Source organism: Pelodiscus sinensis, chromosome 2, assembly GCF_052426305.1.
Source record: "Pelodiscus sinensis isolate ZL-2025 chromosome 2, ASM5242630v1, whole genome shotgun sequence".
Taxonomy (NCBI): Eukaryota; Metazoa; Chordata; order Testudines; family Trionychidae; genus Pelodiscus; species Pelodiscus sinensis.
Window position 1 is genome coordinate 237,464,569 of NC_143053.1, and position 20,229 is coordinate 237,484,797.

Sequence of the window (20,229 nt, forward strand, 5' to 3'; positions counted from 1 at the left end):
GGCAGAAGCAGTTTTATCTTTCCTTTCAAGATTTCAGAGTTAATCTGCCTCATATGTGTCTGGTATCAGCAAACAAACAAGTTAATTACTCAAAATGTTTCCCTTTAAAAATGTTCTGCTGCCTAAGTGGGTGAATTCAAAGAGATGAGAATACTAACTTACTTTTTTAGTGTATGCATTTTGCATGCTAATAGCATGCATTACTACATATTTGAAAGTACTCACATAATTCTGCTTTTAGCTCTTTGAAATAATACACATATAAAAGTTTCCAGGGGTAGAATGAAATGTTCTACATAACATACCAAGGATAAAGACGACAAACCAGAAAACAGATCCATTATGGCTATGTTCGAGGTACCTACTGCAGCCCTAGAGGAAATCTCCCTGTGGTCCAAACATCTGGAGAATGCATGGATTGAGTCTGGAAAATATGCAGGTATCTACCTTGTATCTGTAGGTCTCTGCATCAACTGATATCTGTGGATGTGGATATCTGCAGCTCGTTTTTGCAGATACAAATGCAGATGCAAATTTTTAATCTAGAACCCTGCAAATTTGTGGATATCTGCTTTATATCTACAGTTGTGGATACGGATATCCACAAATTATTTTTGCAGATGTCAGTATGGCTGTGGATACCAATTTTGTATCTAGGAATAGAGGCATTTAGGACCAAATAATTCTATCACTGAAATCAATAGCAAAAATGTGATTAAATCCTACTGGGCTGTATGGGTATGACTGCACAGCAGGACAAAAGTCAAATTAAGATATGCAACTTCAGCCATGTAAATTGCGTAGCTGAAGTCAAAATAGCTTAATTCAGCTTTTGATGCTGTCTACACAGCAGGAAGTCAAAGAAAGAACACTCTTCCTCCAATTTCCCTTATTCCTCATAAAATGAGGGTTACAGGAGTCAGAGAAAGAAGTCCTGAATCTCTACATTATTTTTCAAAATAATAGCTTGTTATGTAGTTGCGCTCTGTTATTTTGGAATAACTGATGTTATTCCAAAATAACATTGCTATGCAGACATACATTATTTGTTGCTAGGCACCTCTTTTCAGATGCGAGCATCCCATGGAATACAGAATGTTCAAGATTCAAAACAGATTACCTCACAAAGCTTAACACACATCTGATCCTCCCATCCTTCTTCTGGGGGGTATTCCGGAATAAATACCCAATCCGCACCACAAGCTAATGCACTAACAAGAGCTAGATACCTAGTAAGACACATTAAGATATATAAATAAGACAATTAAAGTTCAAATCTTATAGTTTTTTTAATTATATTTGACTAGACACAAACTGGTGAAAACAGTACATACCCACAGTGTCTTCCCATAACTTCTAGGACAAAGGTCCTTTGATGGCTATAAAATAACAAGAGAGATCAACACTACTATTGTTATTGAAAAACCTAATCCAAATCACATTGAAGTTGTGGTCAGTCCCTGACACTAAGAAAAACCTAGTAAGCCCAGAAGGGGAGAAACTAATCCTAGAGCACTCAATGCTGTACCCTCTTTAAAACTTTTCACAGCCAGAAGATGTTATATATATGCAGCCTGTGGTTAGTAAGGAATATATAGAATGACTGATGACTACAAGGAGTGACTGGAGAAGTGGTCTAAAGTTACAATTCAAGGCAAAAAATACTTCTTTAATTATTTTTCACCCACTGTACATTCAAGCCAGATTTTATTGTGGTGCTGTTCTAAAAAATGGGGTTGTTGTAAGAGAAAATTTGCATAAAAATAAGTAATAAAAGTGAAAGAATATTTAATCCCTCATTCATAGTGTCACTTCAAAGACTAGCCTTTAGTCTTTTAATAATTATATTGATTACCTGACATTGTAAAACCAGTATGGTCATTTCTTTATTTATTAAGCTTAAAACTGAAGTGCATCAATTTTTCCCCCAAATATATTTCTGTGGCATTGAATATCAATGCATAAGTATGAGATACTTTAAAAAAAAAAAGGCCAGCTTTAGTGCACATGACTCTCTGGCTAAATTTTGTATACTTTTGCTTTCTGGAACGTGTCTGTTATTTTACATACCATTGCACAAGTCTGATGATGCAAGAAATAGCAAAGTGACAACATAGCTAACCTGTAACTATGTATCTTTTCTCACAAGTTCAGGAAAGTCTTTTCCAGAGTTCCAGTTTCCTTAAGGTGAATAACATCCCTGTGCAGAGCATCTCCACGAGTCCTCCATGCTGACAAGGGAAGTAACTAGTGCACAGGAGGGCTTATGCTGCTCTGTATAAGAGGGACTTTCACTCTTAAAGTTTGTGATGATGAATATAGTAAGGTGATAGACAAATGGAAACTGGATCAACGTATCCATTTTTTGCCTCTGGAGATCTGAGTTTAACTCTTGCTCATGCTTGCATAGTCATTGCTTTCCCTTATGGACAGACATCTGTTCTGATCTCATAGCTCCACTGATTTTGGAACAGAGTGCTGCCTGACTGGTATCCTGTGATCGTGAAAATCCCAGGATGAAATAAGGTATTGCTGCATTTTAGGATGGAGATCACCATCGGACAATCATCACCCAGATTACATTGCATTCTCCCCAAAGTTATAAGACTCTTTCTTTCATTATTATCATCATCATCATCCATATTTGAATTAGGAAGTCACAATAAAAATAAAGTATACAAACATACATTTCCACAATTCAATCCAGTTAACAAAATAATAGGATTACATTTACAAAACACAGATACAAAATGCTCCCAGTCCCTCTGTGCTCCATCTGTCAGACCGTCGTCACCCTAATTCCCTCCCACAAACACAAAGCAAATCAAGAGATAAGGGTTTAACTTTTGCTAGCAATGCAGTAATGGGTCTACGAAGTCTAAGAATTTTAGACTGCATTAGTTCATATGCATTAAGTATTCACCTAAGTCATAAAAATGATTTTAACACTCGGGGAAACTTAATATCTACCTGTAATTTTAAAATCTCAAGTATCCCCCCATAGATCCTGTTACCTTTGAGCAGTGGTCATAATAGCATCCACGACTTCAATGATTCTGTGCAAGGCCGAGTCAGTACCAATCGTCATATCAGTGCCACAGAAGTCATTATCTATGGATCCAACCATCCCAACAATGTTGAGATAAGCATATTTTTTAACAGCTTCTTCTTCAATCTTGCCTGCAGAGAAATAGCCATAAAACCATCTCTTAACAATAGTCAGCCACATGAGATGAAGCAAAATCAGACTGTAGCTGCAATGTATTGATTTAATTATTTGGGGTCGGGGAAACACAGAATTAAAATTTCTAAAATAAAAACCACACATTTCTACAGGGAAAGGATTAACCAAAGGCAAAAAAACTTGGAGCAAGAGGATAGCTTTTACTTAAGATCAGGGGGTCTTCTGGAACAAACCAAAAGCACTTCATCCCACCAAAAGATTTGCTAGGCCATTTGTTCAGTAAGTTTAGAACTAACATTGAGGTTATCACTCCCATTCAGATTACACTCTCAGTATATGGGGTGGAGGGCAGAAGCAGAGGAGTGCAAACTTGAATGGAGGGTGTAACTGGGCAGGTTTCAATGGACATAAAATTCTACAACATGGGGAAATATATTGTAATCAGCATAAATCCTGGGTGAAACCCTTTCTGGGTGACTGAAAAACTCCAGTATACTGTTTCATGACTAGTGGCAGGAATGGAGAATCCACAGTCTAAATCTACACTGAAAAAATACTGGGTCAGTCATTTAGATTTATACAATGCAGTAAAGTTATAAACCTTTGCCTAACTTTTAATTTGTGCTAGCAAAGAATGTGCTATAAAAAGGATTTTTTTAATGAATCTAATATTTTAGGACCAAAATATAGCTATCCAAAGGGGTCACAAATGTAACATTTCTAATGTATTATACAATGCATATTTCATGCAGTTCCTGGGAATGTTTTGACAAGTTGCTCAGCGATTATGTAATGTGACAATCCAATACACTTGGGGCTGAGTCTAAAACGAAGTATGCAGCTTTACTCACATGAGTATTCCCAGTGACTTCAGAGGGAAGACGTAGCATTATATTTTTCATGAGACTAAATTCCAGTCTCAGATTAATTATGTTTAGAAAAATAGTAGGATAAAGTAGAGGAAGTGAATTAAGGCAATGGGAACTGAAGCCAACACAAGCATAAACTATAATTTATAGCATCAAGGACACAACCTCATTGCAACCATGTCCACTGCACCATTTTGGTGCAAATGAGCAAAATACAATAGTTGGGACATATTCTCACAGAAGAAGGTGACAGCAATGCCTACATAAAAGTTGCCTAATACTTTCTATTAAAAAGGTTCCTTATATTTTTTTTTTTTTGAAAAGCTCTCACAGCTCTACTGTTTGTAGCAAGCCTGGATATTCGGTCGGGGTTTCCCCTTGGATACAGAGTGCCTTTTTTGTCCCATGAGATTTTATTCAGATTTGGCTGAGATATGAAGTGTTAAAAATCACCATTACCCTCCCACACGTTCCCCAGGACAGATCTTCGCTTTACTGATTGTTGCCCTTACTCACTCTATTCTATTCACAGGAGGGATGTTAGATATCGGGTAACTGAATAGTTGTGTAACCGCATGAATTCTTATTGATTACACAAATATTCTATAGCCCCTGAGGATGGGTCCCGCAGCCAGTCCACTCTGGCCCCACTCCTGGGGAGCCCCCTCCCACTCCGTGCTGTTGCCTCAGTATCAGAGACAACAGCCCAGGGTGCCAGGCTGGGTCGACAAGACGAGCCAGTTTAAAAACCAGCTCCCCCCACAGACTGGCTGCAGCAGACCCTATCCACAGAGGTCCAAGCTTCCCGCAGACAGAAGCTGCTGCAGGGGGAGGGCCTGCTGCTGTGAAGCAGCCTGAGTCCGCAGCGGCCAGGGCTGGCCGCAGACAGAAGCTGGTCCATCAGCAGTACCTGTCCGTGGGGGAGCTCAGGCCCTCCGCAGACAGGGACTGCTTCACTGCAGCCTCCCCTGCCCTGGCCTGTGCTGCTGTCTCTGATAGGCGGCAGCATGGTGGGTGGAGGCAGGAGGCACTCCCCAGCTCAAGCACCTGCTTCACCCCCTTTGCTATCTCTGATACAAAGGCAGCGGGGAGAGGGGGGGGAAAGGAAATCTGGAAGCCTGCCAAAAACTCACTATCCATTTCTCAGCTAGGGATGTGAATGATTAATCAGTTAACCGATAAGGGCACAAGGCTGCTCCAGCCTAAGGGGCCTGCCTCAGGCTAGAGCCACTCCAGCCCAGCCACAGCCCGCCCACCCCCATTTAATCAGTTAACCAGTTAGACTTAATGTTTAACCAGTTAACAAATTAAACAGGATTTTAAATCCCTATCCCCAGCCCAACCTATAATACCATCACACACTGTACCAAGGCACTCACCGAGTTCTCAGTAAGAGGTGGGAATGAATGAGCTGAGCCGAAGAAGGTGTCTCTGCTTATAAACCATTAGCCTATTTATCACACATCCCCATCCTAGGAGGAATCACATGGAACAGGAACTCTCCCACCTCCCATGCTGGGAGCAAGGGGAAGAGAAAGATAGGCCAATAACCACTCCCTTATCTGCCACATGGGGGTAGCCAATCATCCCTCTGGGGTAACAAATGGGCAGGAGCACCCCAGCTGCTGGATTCAGGAGAGAGAATTGGCTTTTCCCCCCACCAATCTCGTAGCTCCAGCAACCCACCTCCTCTGGTTGCTAGCCAATGTCGTTAATCTGGTACTTGAAGAAGTAATAGTGTTCAAGGTTTGGGGTTCAGACCCTGCTGATGATTCATGATGAAGGAAGATGTAGGAGTGGCTAAAGTAAACTTGATTTTACATTTCTCATTTAATTAAAAAACTAAAGGAGTACAAACAAAACAATATATTAAAAGAAAATTATTTAGACCGCAAAGTGAAGCACTTGAAACTTAGGCAATGACAAATGTATGGTGTGTAACAGGACTGATTCTTTAGGGTATGTCTACACTACAGCACTAATTCAAACTAACTTAGGGTATGTCTACACTACCCCGCTAGTTCGAACTAGCGGGGTAATGTATGCATACCGAACTTGCTAATGAAGCCCGGGATTTGAATTTCCCGGGCTTCATTAGCATAAAGCCGACTCCGCCATTTTTAAAAGCCGGCTAGTGCGAACCCCGTGCCGCGCGACTACACGCGGCACGGGCTAGATAGTTCGAACTACGTAGCCATTCCGATCGATCTGTACACCTCGTTCCACAAGGCGTACAGATAGTTCGGAATAACTACGTAGTTCTAACTATCTAGCCCGTGCTGCGTGTAGCCGCGCGGCACAGGGTTCGCACTAGCCGGCTTTTAAAAATGGCGGAGCCGGCTTTATGCTAATGAAGCCCGGGAAATTCAAATCCCGGGCTTCATTAGCAAGTTCAGTATGCATACATTACCCCGCTAGTTCGAACTAGCGGGGTAGTGTAGACATACCCTTAGTTCGAATTACAGGCAGTCCCCAGGTTACGTACAAGATAGGGACTGTAGGTTTGTTCTTAAGTTGAATTTGTATGTAAGTCAGAACTGGTACATAGTGTAGGGGAAACTCTAGCCAAACATTTCTCCAGAGCTCAGTTTTATTCTCCCACACCTCACTTCCCTCAGTCCTTTATTCTCAAGCTGAGGTGTCTGCTGAGAAAAGCCGCTCTGCGTCCCCCTGGTCTGCTGGGGGAAGGGAGGAGGGCGCTAGCTTCACGTCTCCCTGGTCTGCTGGGGGGAAGCAGCTACTACAGGGTTGCCTCACCCCGTTTGTAAGTAGGGATCCGATGTAAGTCGAATCCATGTAACCCAGGGACTGCCTGTAGTTAATTCGAACTAAGCTAATTTGAATTAGTGCATCTAGACTTAAAAACTAGTTCGAATTAGCGTTTTGATAATTCGAACTAGCATGTCCACACTGAGTGGACCCTGAACCGAGATTAAGGCTGGCCGGAAGCAGTGCCGGCAGGGCATCAGATTAGGACTTAGAGCGTGGAGCTGCTGTCTCAGGCTAGCCGAGGGCTGTGCTTCAAGGGACCCGACCTCCACCCTGGACAGACAGTTCTCAGGGGTTCCCTGCTTGCAAAGCAGTCCTGGCTTGGAGTGCCCTGAGTGCCCACACTTGGCACATCACAGCACTCAGCTATCAGCCCGGCTGAACTTGCCGCAGGCTGCCATCCTGAGGGGGGGGTCAATCAAGGGGCTTCAGGAGAGCTTCCACCCCAAGAAGCCCATAGAGCCACCCCAGTCCTCCCCATCGGGGGCTCGTACCCCATTCCTCCCTCACCTCCTTCCACTTACCCCTCCCTAGCCCCCCTTCCTGATGTTCAAAATAAAGGACACGTGTGTTCAAAAACAGAAACTCTCTTTATTGAACAAAACTCGGGGAAACTGGGAAAAGGAGGTGGGAGAGGGGAAGAGAGAGGGTGGGAGAGGGGAGGGCAACTAAAATGATCAGGGGTTTGCAACAGGTCCCATATGAAGAGAGGCTAAAGAGACTGGGACTTCTCAGCTTAGAAAAGAGGAGACTGAGGGGGGATATGATAGAGGTCTATAAAAGCATGAGTGGTGTGGAGAGGGTGCATAAAGAAAAGTTCTTCATTAGTTCCCATAATAGAAGGACTAGAGGACACCAAATGAAATGAATGGGTAGCAGGCTTCAAACTAATAACAGAAAGTTCTTCTTCACAAAGCAAATAATTAACCTGTGGAACTCCTTGCTGCAGGAGGCTGTGAAGGCTAGAACTAGAACAGAGTTTAAAGAGAAGTTAGATAAAGTCATGGAGGTTGGGTCCATGGAGTGCTATTAGCCAGGGGGTAGAAATGGTGTCCCTGGCCTCTGTTTGTGGAAGGCTGAAGATGGATGGCACGAGACAAATGGCTTGGTCATTGTTTCGGTCCATCCCCTCCAGGGTCCCTAGTGTTGGCTGCTGTTGGCAGACAGGCTACTGGGCTAGATGGACCTTTGGTCTGACCCAGGACGGATATTCTAAGCTCAGGGCTCAGGGTCGGGGATCTCAGTGGACCACCTTGATTTTCATGCAAACCTGCTCCCGGGTGGCCAGGCTGGCAGCTATCCTGCCCAAGACGGCCACTTTCCTGTGCCTAGTACGGAGGTCGTGGATGAGGTCCACGATCTCCGCACTAGACCAGGCGGACGCCCGCCTCTTGCGGACCCAGGCAGGCTCCCGGGAGCCGCCAGCCTGGTCCCGGGAAGAGGGGGAGGGCTGGGTGGCAGCGGGTGGCTGGCTCGAGCCGTGCCAGGTGCAGGGTCTGCTGGCTGGGTGCTGGCAGGCTTGCACCTGGCACGGGCACCGTAGCCAGCCCGTGCCCCTTTAAGGGCTCCAGGACTGGGAGGGGGGCAGACGAGTTTCCCTGGTGGTGCCCAGGGTGGCCACCAGGGCAAGCTGGGGAGGGCTAGCCTGCCACTAGTTCGAATTAAGTGGCTACACAGCCCTTAATTCGAACTAGCTAATTCGAACTAGGAGTTAGTCCTCGTAAAATGAGGTTTACCTAGTTCGAATTAAGCGCTCCGCTAGTTCGAACTAAGTTCGAACTAGCAGAGCGCTAGTGAAGCGCTTATCAAAGTTAATTTGAACTAACGTCTGTTAGTTCGAATTAACTTTGTAGTGTAGACATACCCTTACTGAGCACACCTCCTGGCCAGGAGTGTTTCTGTGGGCTCTCCGCCTTCCCCCACCCTCTGCTGGGCCCTGTAAGAACTCTCAGAGGCTCTCTCTCTTTAGCAGTATCCTTGGATGGAACTAGATTAACACAAGAATCAGCTTACAGCAATGCAGAGCCCCAAACTGAAATCCATTCCAACAACACAGTATGGCTGTGTCTACACTGGGCCACTTATTCCGGAAAATCAGCCGCTTTTCCGGAATAAGCTGCGAGCTGTCTACACTGGCCCTTGAATTTCCGGAAAAGCAACGACGTTTAACTGTACAAAATCAGCCGCTATTCCGGAAAAACTATTCTGCTCCCACTCGGGCATAAATCCTTATTCCGGAACACTGTTCTGAAAAAGGGCCAGTGTAGACAGCCCAGTAGTCTTTTCCGGAAAAAAGCCCCGATCGCGGAAACGACGATCGGGGCTCTTTTCTGGAAAAGCATGTCTACATTGGCCACGGACGCTTTTCCGGAAAAAGGGCTTTTCCGGAAAAGCAGCCTGCCAGTGTAGACGCTCTTTTTCCGGAAATACTTATAACGAAAACTATTCTGTTTTAAGCATTTCCAGAAATTCATGCCAGTGTAGACACAGCCTATGGGAAGAAAATGGACAGTCCTTGGTGGAGAAAGAACAGGTTAAGACAGTGGTCCCCAACCATTTGGGGTTGCCGGGCCCCAGGGGGCGTGGCCGTTCGCCCGCCGGGCGCCCGGGGGGGCAGGGCCCCCCCCATAGCCGCATTCCCAGGGCCGGCGCTGGCGTTCTCTTCCCCCTTTCCCCCAAGCGCCGGGCGCCCGGGGCCATGGCGCCCGCGGGCACCGTGTTGGGGACCACGGGGTTAAGAACTATTTAGAAAAGCTAGACATACACAATTCCATGGGTCCAGATTTAATGCATCCAAGGGTACTGAGGTAGTTTGCAAATGTCATTGCAGAGCCTTTGGCCATTATCTTTGAAAACTCGTGGAGATTGGGAGAGATCCCGGATGATTGGAAAAAAGGCAAATGTAGTGTCCAACTTTCAAAAAGGGAAGAAGGACAATCTAGGGAACTACAGACCAGTCAGCATTACCTCAGTCCCCAGAAAAATCATGGAGGGGAGCCTCAAGAAATCCATTTTGAAGCACTTGGAAGAGGGGAAAGTGATCAGGAATAGTCAACATGGATTCACGAAGGGCAAATCATGCTGGACCAATCTGATTAGTTTCTGTGATTAGGTAATTGGCTCTGTGGACACAGGGAAGTCAGTGGATGTGATATATCTTGACTTTAGCAAAGCTTTTGATACAGTCTCCCAGAATATTCTTGCCAGCAAGCTAAGGAAGTCCAGATTGGATAAATGGACTGTAAGGTGGAAAGAAAGCTGGCTAGAGTGTTGGGCCCAACAGATAGTGATCAACGGGTCCACGTCTTATTGGCAGTCAGTTTCAAGCACAGTGCTGCAAGGAATAGTTTTAGGGCTGGTTTTGTTCAACATCTTTATTAATGATCTGGATGAGGGGGTGGATTGCACCATCAGCAAGTTTGCAGATGACACTAAGCTAGGGGGGAGAAGTAGATATGTTGGAAGATAGGGATAAGGTCCAGAGTGACCTAGACAAACTGGAGGATTGGGCCAAAAGAAATCTGATGAGGTTCAACAAGGACATGTACAGAGCCTTGCACTTGGGGAAGAATCCCAAGCATTGTTACAGGCTGGGGACCGACTGGCTAAGTAGTAATTCAACAGAAAAGGACCTAGGGATTACAGTGGATGAGAAGCTGCATATGAGTCAACAGTGTGCCCTTGTAGTCAAGAAGGCTAATGGCATATCAGGTTGCATTAGAAGGCCACATCTGGAATACTGTGTCCAGTTCTGGGCCCCCCATTACAGAAAGGATGTGTACACAGATGTGTACGCATTGGAAAGGGTCCAGCGGAGAGCAACCAAAATGATTGGGGGGGCTGGAGCACATGATCTACAAAGAGAGCCTGAGGGCTTTGGGCTAATTTAATCTGCAGAGGAGAAGAGTAAGGGGGGATTTGATAGCAGCTTTTAATTTCCTGAAGGGAGGTTCCAAAGAGGATGGAGAAAGGCTGTTCTCAATAGTGACGGATAGCAGAACAAGGAGCAATGGTCTCAAATTAAAGTGGGGGAGGTCTAGGTTGGATATTAGAAAAATGTATTTCACTAGGTGGGTGGTGAAGTACTATAACTGGTTGCCTAGGGAGGTGGTAGAATCTCCATCCCTAGAGGTTTTTAGGTGCTGGCTTGACAAAGTCCTCGCTCGGATGGTTTAGTTGGCGTTGGTCCTGCTTTGATGACCTCCTGAGGTCTCTTCCAACCCTAGGATTCTATGATTCTTTGAACACTTTACTGTTTTCTCTCATTCCCATACCAATCTTACCCTGTAGCCAGTCCTCCCAGCTCTTTCCCTGGGGCTCTGATGTCCAGTTCCAAACACAAGTAGAGTTTCTTACCCCTCCAGAAGTAGCCCCTTTTCTCCCGGCAATATCCACCCTAACTGCAACTCCCCATCCCCGGGCTTCACTACTTACAGTAGTCACCTTCTGCTCTTTACAGTGAATTGCCTGATTCCCTCTGATGAGGTTCGGTCTGTTATCAGGGATAGCTTAGACCCAAGTTCTACAGCCAACGGGGCAAGCCACACTCTATGCAGCTTCAATTTGGCCTCTTTGGTGTATGCATTATGATAATCTTTAATTATAAGATTCTGTCCTATTTTTTTCCACAGGAAATCTGGCTCATTTCAGAGCACAGGACGGATGCACAAGAGGACTGAAAAGTTATATGTACACTATCATAAATCTAGCATTTCCTAAATTTCAGGTGGGTAACATTCTGTAATAATGACAGATCAATTTTCTTTCATCCATTGAAGGACTAAGAACTTTACATTTTCAGAGATTCAAACTTACCACTTTGTGCCAGTTCCTCTAGAAGTCCACTCCATTCTTCACGAAAGAGATTAGCACCTGTTAAACTACCATCACCACCAATCACACAAAGGTTAGTGATTCCACGCTGAATCAAGTTGGACGCTGCCTTCAAACGGCCTTCCCGATTACGAAATGCTTTGCAGCGTGCACTACCAATAACTGTCCCTCCCTAGAATAAAGGAAATAAATAAGATCTAATGTATGTATGTCATATTACTTGCTAATTATTTTTATGCTAATTTGTTAATTAAGAAAAATAAATAAGAAAAACAAAAAAGAGTATGGAAGTACACTAGAAAATAACAGTTACCCAAATCTCTGGGAACATTGCATTCTAACAACTCTGGTACATGCGTATCAGTCAATGAGGCAGGAAACAAGTGTAGTAAATAAGAAAAAAATTTGGAAAGCTCTTCTCAAACAGATGAGGGATAAACTTCACTAGCACACAACCATCACTAAAGTGTGAAGATGTGCTGTAAAATTTTTAGTCCTTTGATTTTTTTTATGTTATGTCAAACACATACAGAAGCACCAGGAACTGGAATTCCCTAGTTCCACTTTCCTCCCTGCTAATTACTATTGCACAACATGTACTTTCATCTTTTTCAACTAAAGTTGGGATTCCCTTTCCTCCTACATCTTCAAACTGCCACTGTAAATACTTTGACAGCACATATCACTAAATGATGAAAAATGTGAGTTGTGCCTTGTGTCATCAGGAATCACAGAAAACCACAGAAAAGTTGGACTTGAAGCCCTGGTCTACATTAGGGAGTTATTTTGAAATAACTCCCCTTATTTCAAAATAACAAGGCCAAGCATCCACACTACCAAACCCCTTATTTTGAAATAAGGGGCCAGTTATTTTGAAATAACTCCTGCTTTCCACAAGGAATAACGCTTATTTCGAAACAGTTACTTCAAAATAACGATACTGTGGACACTCCACTGCTGCTATTTTGAAATAACTACTCCCCAGAGTCATTCAAAGTAATTACTCCCCAGTTCTTAAAAACTCCAGTGATGAAGATCACATAACCAGACTAGTTAATTTCTTCCACTGCTTAACTACCCAGACAGTTAGAAAGTTTTCTTTCATGTCTAACTTAAATCTCCCTTGCTGCAGTTTCAGCCCATTATTTTTTGTCCTGTTCTGTTGTTGAGAACAATTTATCATTCTTCTCTTTATAACAACCTTTTATATACACAAAGACTGTTTTCCTGACTCCTTTCAGTCTTCTCTTCTCCAGATTAAACAAATCCATTTTTTTTTCAATCTTTTCTTGCAGGACGTGTTTTCTAGACCTTTAATCATTTTTGTTGCTCTCCTCTGGACTTTGTCCAATTTGCCTATGTCTTTCATGAAAGGAGGTGCCCAGAACTGAACACAATATTCCATCTTATCAGTGCTGAGAGCAATGGAAGAATTACTTTCTCATGTCTTGCTTACAACACAAGTCTCAGAATGTTTAGGGTTTTTTTTACAACTGTACATTCTTAACTCATATTTACTTTTTGACAAACCTTTTCTGCTGTTGTCCTTGGTAGGCAGTGTTCCATGTAAGCTAAGCACTTTGGTGGCTGCCCAAGAGAAATTCAGGTATTGCCCAGCTGACTAGCAGAACACCCACAGCCGCCCACTGCTGGCAGCATGTGTTTCTACTGGTGGTGCACATTTGCAAATGCCTCGGTGCACATAACAAAATGTATTCTTCGCATAAATGGAAAAAAATTAGAGGGAACACTGCTGGTAAATGGTCCTTCCTAATTTTTTATTTATGCAGGTGATTGTGTCCTTATTGAATTACATCCTATGTGTTTCAGATCATTTCTCCAATTTGTGAAGATTTGTCCTTTACAGTACTTGCAAATTTCCCAGTATGTCATCATCCACAAACTTTTCAAGTTTATTCTATGATACTATTCAAATAATTTCTGAACATACTGAACAGAACTGAATGCAGAACAGATCATGAAGGACCCACCTGATATGACCTTCCAGTTTGATCATGACGCATTAGTAACTACTCTCTGAATATGTTTTTTTCAAACCTATTTTGTGCCCACAAAGTCATGTGCATCTATATCAAACGCTTCACTAAACTCAAATTATATTATATCTATTCATGAGGCTTACTGCCTTATCAGTTAAGGCTATTAGGTTGGTTTGACATGATTTGTCCCTGATATAGTGACTGTTACCTATCACTTTATTTTATTATTGGTGCTTACAAATTGATTGTTTGATAATTTGTTCTATTATGCTTCTGGGCACCAAAGTTAGGATGACTGATCTATAATTCTCTGGGTTGTTCTTATTCCCCTTTTAATAGATAGTTACTGTATTTGCCCTTTCCTAGTCCTCTGGCATCTCTCTCATCTTACACACATTCTCAAAGTTAATTGCTAATGGCTCAAAGATTGTTTCAGTCAGTTCCTTAAATATTCTAGAATGTATTTCATTGGCTCCATTGACTTCAAAAGATTCTTAACTTGTTCTTTCCCTATTTTAGCCTCAGATCTCTTACTCACTTCCTGCCTTTCCTATGCATTGGGATAGTTTGCTCCTGTCCTCTTTAATGTTAATAAAAAAAAACTGCCAGTCCTCCAAATTCTTTTTCTTTTTAGAATTCCTTCCCATGGGGTCCTGAGTTTGCTAAAGTTTGCCTTCTTTAAATTCCATATCTTTATTCTTCTGTTTTCCTTCTGACTCTTCTTTAAAATCATGAATTCTGTAATTTCATGGACACTTTAACCCAACCTGCCTTCCACCTTCAAATTCTAAACCAGTTCCTCCCTGTTTGTCAGAATCTAATCTAGGACAGACTTTTCCTTAAGCACTTTTTCCACCTTCTGTAATAAAATGTATCTTAGGTGCATTCCAAAAACTTGGGAGGATAATCTTGCCGGATTCTTACTGTAGTATTTTCCCTCATCAGATGTCTGGGTAGTTGAACACCACGTCCCATCTTTTGAAAGATTTTGTTGGTTCTTTAAAATCTGTTTAAAAACTATAAGTAAGCTTTACAAAACCATATATAATCATCAGGATATCTTTTTTGGTCTTCTATAAAGCTTACTGTCTTTGATTTTATTCATAATGTTGCTGTATTTCTATGTATACTAAAAAGTAAAATTAACATACTGTAAAATCTTTTTTTTTCTAGCAGAAGATTTGGAGATGATCATCTCAGCGTTTCATAATCATTTCCTACATAAAGTAGAAACAAGAAATCTGAGTCAGGCCCGGCCCAACCCAAATTTGAGCTTGGAATTTGTACAGTTTGTATTGCCATCTAAAAAAGTCTGCTTCACCACCAAGTACTTCCTGTTCCAATCCATTTCTTGGCACTGCTCATATGTGTTGAAAGTCGTAATAAGCTGATAATGGGAAGATGAAAGTGAGGAAGAAGAGACCTGGGAAACCTGTCTCCATGAATGACAGTGCAGCACAAACACTTTAAGTAGTTCTAAAAGTAACCAGCTATGATGGAAACAATGTGGAAAATGGCTCACAATAGAAACATCAGAAATGGTAACAGGCAAAAGACTGTTTTAACTGAAAGAATATGACCCATTCACTGCTAATAGTGTGTCTTTCTATTCAAAAACAGAATTATGAACCAAGTAGACAAAAATATCTATTCCCTCAAAATACTTATGTATACAAAGGTAATAATAAAATAAAAATTAGAACAGGATAAAAAAGAACAGACAGGCCTGCAAGCAATATTCTACCTTTCTTTTATGTTAGTCAAAATAAGAACTATTTTGTGAAGAAGAAATGCTGCAGAGAGGTAACTACAGCACAATCATGTTTCGCACAATGATTTGGAGCCCACCAGACATATGCACTAGTCTCCATATATAATGGTCTGATGGTTAGCAATTGTTTTGAATATGTTTACTTTTACTGGTGAACAGTTTCCAGGGCATCACTCAGCATTTCCCTACTAATATTACATTTTTTTTAAACTTCCTGGGCTCAATTCTCTCACTTCTGATTAACATCTATATCTAGGCATGCATTTAAGATACTAACTGATATAAAATCCCAATTAATCAGCGAACAGGTTACACATTAGATTAACCTAATGTTTAACTGGTTAACCAACTAAATGGAATCCAAGCCTTGGGGCCGGGAGCTTGTTGCCTGGAGAGCTCTGAGCCAGGGCCAGCCCAGGCCATTTTGGTGTCCTGGCCCCTGTAGCTGCGGGGGAAAGGGCGCTGCTGGCCGGTGCTGCAGGGGTTAACAAGGTCCTCGCCCCAGGCGGCCAGCTATGGAGCCACATGCCCCCTGTAGGTTGGCGCCCTGGCAGCTGCCCGGCTAGCCCACCCCTTAGTTCGGCCCTGCTCTCAGCTCATGGGGCTCCTGGCACTGTGCTGGCCCCAGGGCTGGGGCTGCCCCTGGCAGGCTCCCAGGCCCCTTAGTGCTAGGTCTGTGGTGGCCACCCGTTCCCAGCCCCCACCCTGGGGTGTGGGCTGCCACCGGCGCCCAATCCCACTGCTGGGGCTGTGATGGCCACTGCCTCAGAGCCCCAGTGCTGGGGCAGTCCTCCATCCATGGCAGGCCATAGGAAGGGGTCTGCTCCTGAGCACTGGTTAACTGGTACCCGGTAAGCATCACTTGGTAAGGGTGATGTTAACTGGGTAACTGGTTACCAGATCACATCCCTAATTTGGGCACTCACTTTTGAAAATCTAGAACCTACATTTTTAAAGGGGGTGACTGTTTCTATGTGCTCAACAAGACACACCTTATGGAAGTCTGACTTTTGGAAGATGCTGAGCATCAATTGTCTGAAAAGCAGGCCCCATTTGTCAATGGGTATTTGAAGTTGAATGCCCAAAAATGGAACCAGTCAACCTCACTTTTGAAATTCTTAGCCTTAATCTTTAAAAGTTTAAAAATTCCAGTTTCCAAATGAGGCCTTTGATTTGTTTTCGGTTTTTGAAGTACTTACCACTTGCAAGATGCTTGAAACACTTTCCCATGACACTTCAACAATGTTGTTACCTCCGTCAACCATACCTTGGTATCCCTGAGACAAGAGAAACATTCTTTAGAAACCTGACATGTCACACTGCATAGTATTATTATTGGGTGATGTTCATGTTGCACATTACAAATGCATATACAGAGCCATCCTGGGGGAGGAAGGAGGGGAGAGGAACAGGGTCAGAGGCAATCCCCCCTCCTTCAATGTCCCAGGAATAGGGCCCAGAGCAACTCCCCCTGCTGCAGACCCCAACCTCAGTCCACCTCTTCCTCCATACCCCACCCCTGGCTCTACCCATGCCCTGACCCTGCTCTGCCCCCTTGCTCCCTCCCCTGAGCAGTACTGCCTGGGGGATTAACAGGGGTCTGGTACGGTCCAGCAACCGGCTTCACTCTGCCCTACAGCCTCTTCCAACCCGTTGTGCCCCACTTCTCTGCGGCGACGGGAAGTGGGGCACTTTACGGTCAGGGCACTCTACTTCCTGCTGCTGCAGGAAGTGGCACAGCAGAATGGATCAAGCTGCTGGGCCACTCTGGATCCCACCGCCGCGGTGAGTGTCGGGGGGGAGGGAGTGACTCCTGCACCAGGCCTCCATAATGCCCCAGGTCCCTCCCTCCATAGGACAATTGAAGCAGAGCAGCCACCATGGGTTCCCAAAAAGCATAGAGCCTGGGGCAGCCGCCCTGAGCCATCCTATGGTTGGCTCTGTACTCAATTTTAAACAGTAGTACTCTTCTAAGCTCCACTTCAGCCCCACTGGCATGAACCACCAAAATGATACACCATTCACAGTACACTGTGTTGATGTTCACAACATATAGGTGCCACTTGGCTCCACTGGTCTTCTTAAGCTCCCTTTTGAGATACCTGAATGCACCTATAGACCCTGTGGGCTCATGAGGATTCTCTTCTTCTTGATTTGGAGGTAAGTGGTGGTATCTCTCCAAACCCACAGCTTGTGGCACTGACATCAGTCATTGCTCTCAGTAAACTGTAGGGCTACGTCTACACTGGCCCCTTCTTCAGAATAGCCATGCTAATTTAGAACTTTGGAATAGGGAAATGCGCGGGGGATTTAAATATCCCCCGCGGGATTTAAATAAACATGGCCGCCGCTTTTTTTCCGGCTTGGGGAAAAGCCGGAAAAGACCGTCCAGACTGGCGCGATCCTCCGGAATAAAGCCCTATTCCAGAGGATCTCTTATTCCTACTTTCAAACTACTTCAAAAGTAGTTTGAAAGTAGGAATAAGAGATCCTCCGTAATAGGGCTTTATTCCGGAGGATCGCGCCAGTCTGGACACTCTTTTCCGGCTTTTCCCCAAACCGGAAAAAAAGCGGCGGCCATGTTTATTTAAATCCCCCGCGCATTTCCCTATTCCAAAGTTCTAAATTAGCATGGCTATTCCGAAGAAGGGGCCAGTGTAGACGTAGCCTAGTGTAACCCTCTGTGATGTGGCATACCAACACCACAATAGGACTGCAAGGGTTAACCCTGTTCACCTAGCCAAGGAGACCCTGCCCCATCAGCTCTGCTGGGCATGGTCCAGCTGAAGGCCAGGTATAAAGTCTGTAGAACAGCTTAGTCTGAGCTGTGCACTTTTGCAGCTGCTCAGGAGAGATTCAAATGCTTCCCAGCTGCTTAGTAGCATGCCCACAGCTCTGTTTTGTTTCTACTGGTGATGCGCATTCACACATAAAAATGTATTCTGCACATGGATGGGAAACATCTGCGCATAGATTAGAGGGAACACTGCTGACTGCCAATGGAGAAGGAAAAACTGCAGCAGCTCCTAAGAAGGAACTGCCAGTACACCAAGATGTCAATGCCAGCCAGAAGAAAGTCGATGCAGATGCCCCAGATTGGAGCATTACTGGGAGAGAAGATCCAGAGAGCACAGAGCTACAGAGTCAGATAGGAAGTAACCCAGGGGAATTCTGAGCAGAACGATAGCTTTACCAAAAAGAGTTCAGTGTGTTTTGGGAGGGGATCCCCGATGAACTGGTGGTGGCCAACCCCACCCCACCCCGCACTGTCATGCCACCTCTAGATTGGGACCCACTGGAGATGGCAGGGCTGGGTCCTCCTACCCCATCACCACTACCTCTCCAAGTTGGGGAATCTGCACCCCATGTCACTGACTCTGGCCACCAGGCAATACTTCCTTGGGAGTGGCGGGTGCTGCTATTGACTTTGGCTGCGAGGCCTCACTTCACTGCAGGAAGAGGGTGTTGCTATTGACTCTGGCTGCTAGGCAACACTGCCCTGCAGGATAAGGGTGTTGTCAATGACTCTGGCAGTTAGGCCATAGGGCTTTGGAAGAGCAAGGCTCTTGTTACTGACTGAGGCAGCCCAGCCAGGTTGTCTGGGTGGTCAAGACCGTGGGCACGTGACCCATCTCAAGAGGAGGATGGGCCTAGCAACTCTGTGACATGCTCCCTCATTTTTACATAAGGGACAAAAAAGTTAACAATACCGACAATTACATAATCATTATCAGACTGCTGAGTTAACCCCCACATGCCTCTAAGAGCTAGTGTTCCAGCCTCTTCGCAGACTCATCTCTGCATCAGTTACATTCTATGTGTTCACAGTTTTTAAAGATTTCTTCACAATCATAACAGCTAGAGATGCACTTATAAAAATGAAAGCTGAGATTCTGAAGAACCGGAAAGTGATTTCAAAAAAATGCCACTATGGGATATGAATGAAGGCCATCTGCTTCAAATCCCTAGCTTCAAAATGCAAAATTATACCGTTAAAGTACAATACAGATAGCCAATTAAAGGGAATAGCAATATATTTGCTGCGCATTAACAATTACACATTCTATAATTTTTGAAGAACTGGGGACAGACTAAGGGTATGTCTAGAATGCAGAGTTTCAGAAAACCAGACGTGCTTTTTCGGCATCCCTGTAAACGTCATTCTACGAGGAAGAAGGAATGTTCCAAAAGAGTCTTTTTTCCGACATTTGGCCCAGTGTATACGGGCCAATTGTCAGAAAAGCCTCTTTCAGAAGAAAAGCAGAAAAAGATACACAAATTGCATATCTTTTTCCAATAGAACTTTGTAGTCTAGATACAGCCTAAGGGAATAGCGAGTGTGTTTACAATGTCCACAAAGGAAAGAAAAGTGATCCTGACATGTACTGTTCGGGAAGCATTAATTTAAATACATTTTAAAGTAATGAGAAAAATCTCTAAACATCTCAGAGCAAAACAGGATCATAAACAACAAATAAAATTGGATTACAAACAACAAATGGGGTCAGACACACTTAATTGCCCTTTTTGACACAATTAATGGTGAAGGAAATGTAGCAGAGGCAATGTACTGGATTTTGGTAAACCATTTAAAACACAGCCCCAAAACATAAATTCAAATTGGCTTGGAAAATCATTGTGTACTGGTAAAAGGCAACATGTCAAGATGAGAAAAGGAAAGATGTCTAGTGGGAAACTATGGGGCTCAGCATTAATCTAGTTTTATTAATTCACTATATAATTATTAAGCACAGGATACTTGCATTTGCCAATTGTAATGTATGGGGAAAGTTTTGCCACAGA

At 43.8% G+C, this 20,229-nt stretch overlaps 1 protein-coding gene across 3 annotated transcripts in view; it reads right to left on the reverse strand.

The window, feature by feature from the left end:
* The window catches only part of PFKP (phosphofructokinase, platelet), a 93,720-nt gene that overhangs the window by 48,344 nt on the left and 25,147 nt on the right, over positions 1–20,229 (reverse strand). For all 3 annotated transcript variants that reach the window (XM_075922711.2, XM_075922709.2, XM_075922710.2), the window contains exons 3-7: positions 16,626–16,703; positions 11,638–11,827; positions 3,015–3,180; positions 1,335–1,379; positions 1,121–1,229 (exon numbers count right to left, since the gene is read on the reverse strand). In XM_075922711.2, the coding sequence (XP_075778826.1) occupies positions 1,121–1,229; positions 1,335–1,379; positions 3,015–3,180; positions 11,638–11,827; positions 16,626–16,703 (588 nt within the window). The remainder of the gene's footprint in view (positions 1–1,120; positions 1,230–1,334; positions 1,380–3,014; positions 3,181–11,637; positions 11,828–16,625; positions 16,704–20,229) is intronic.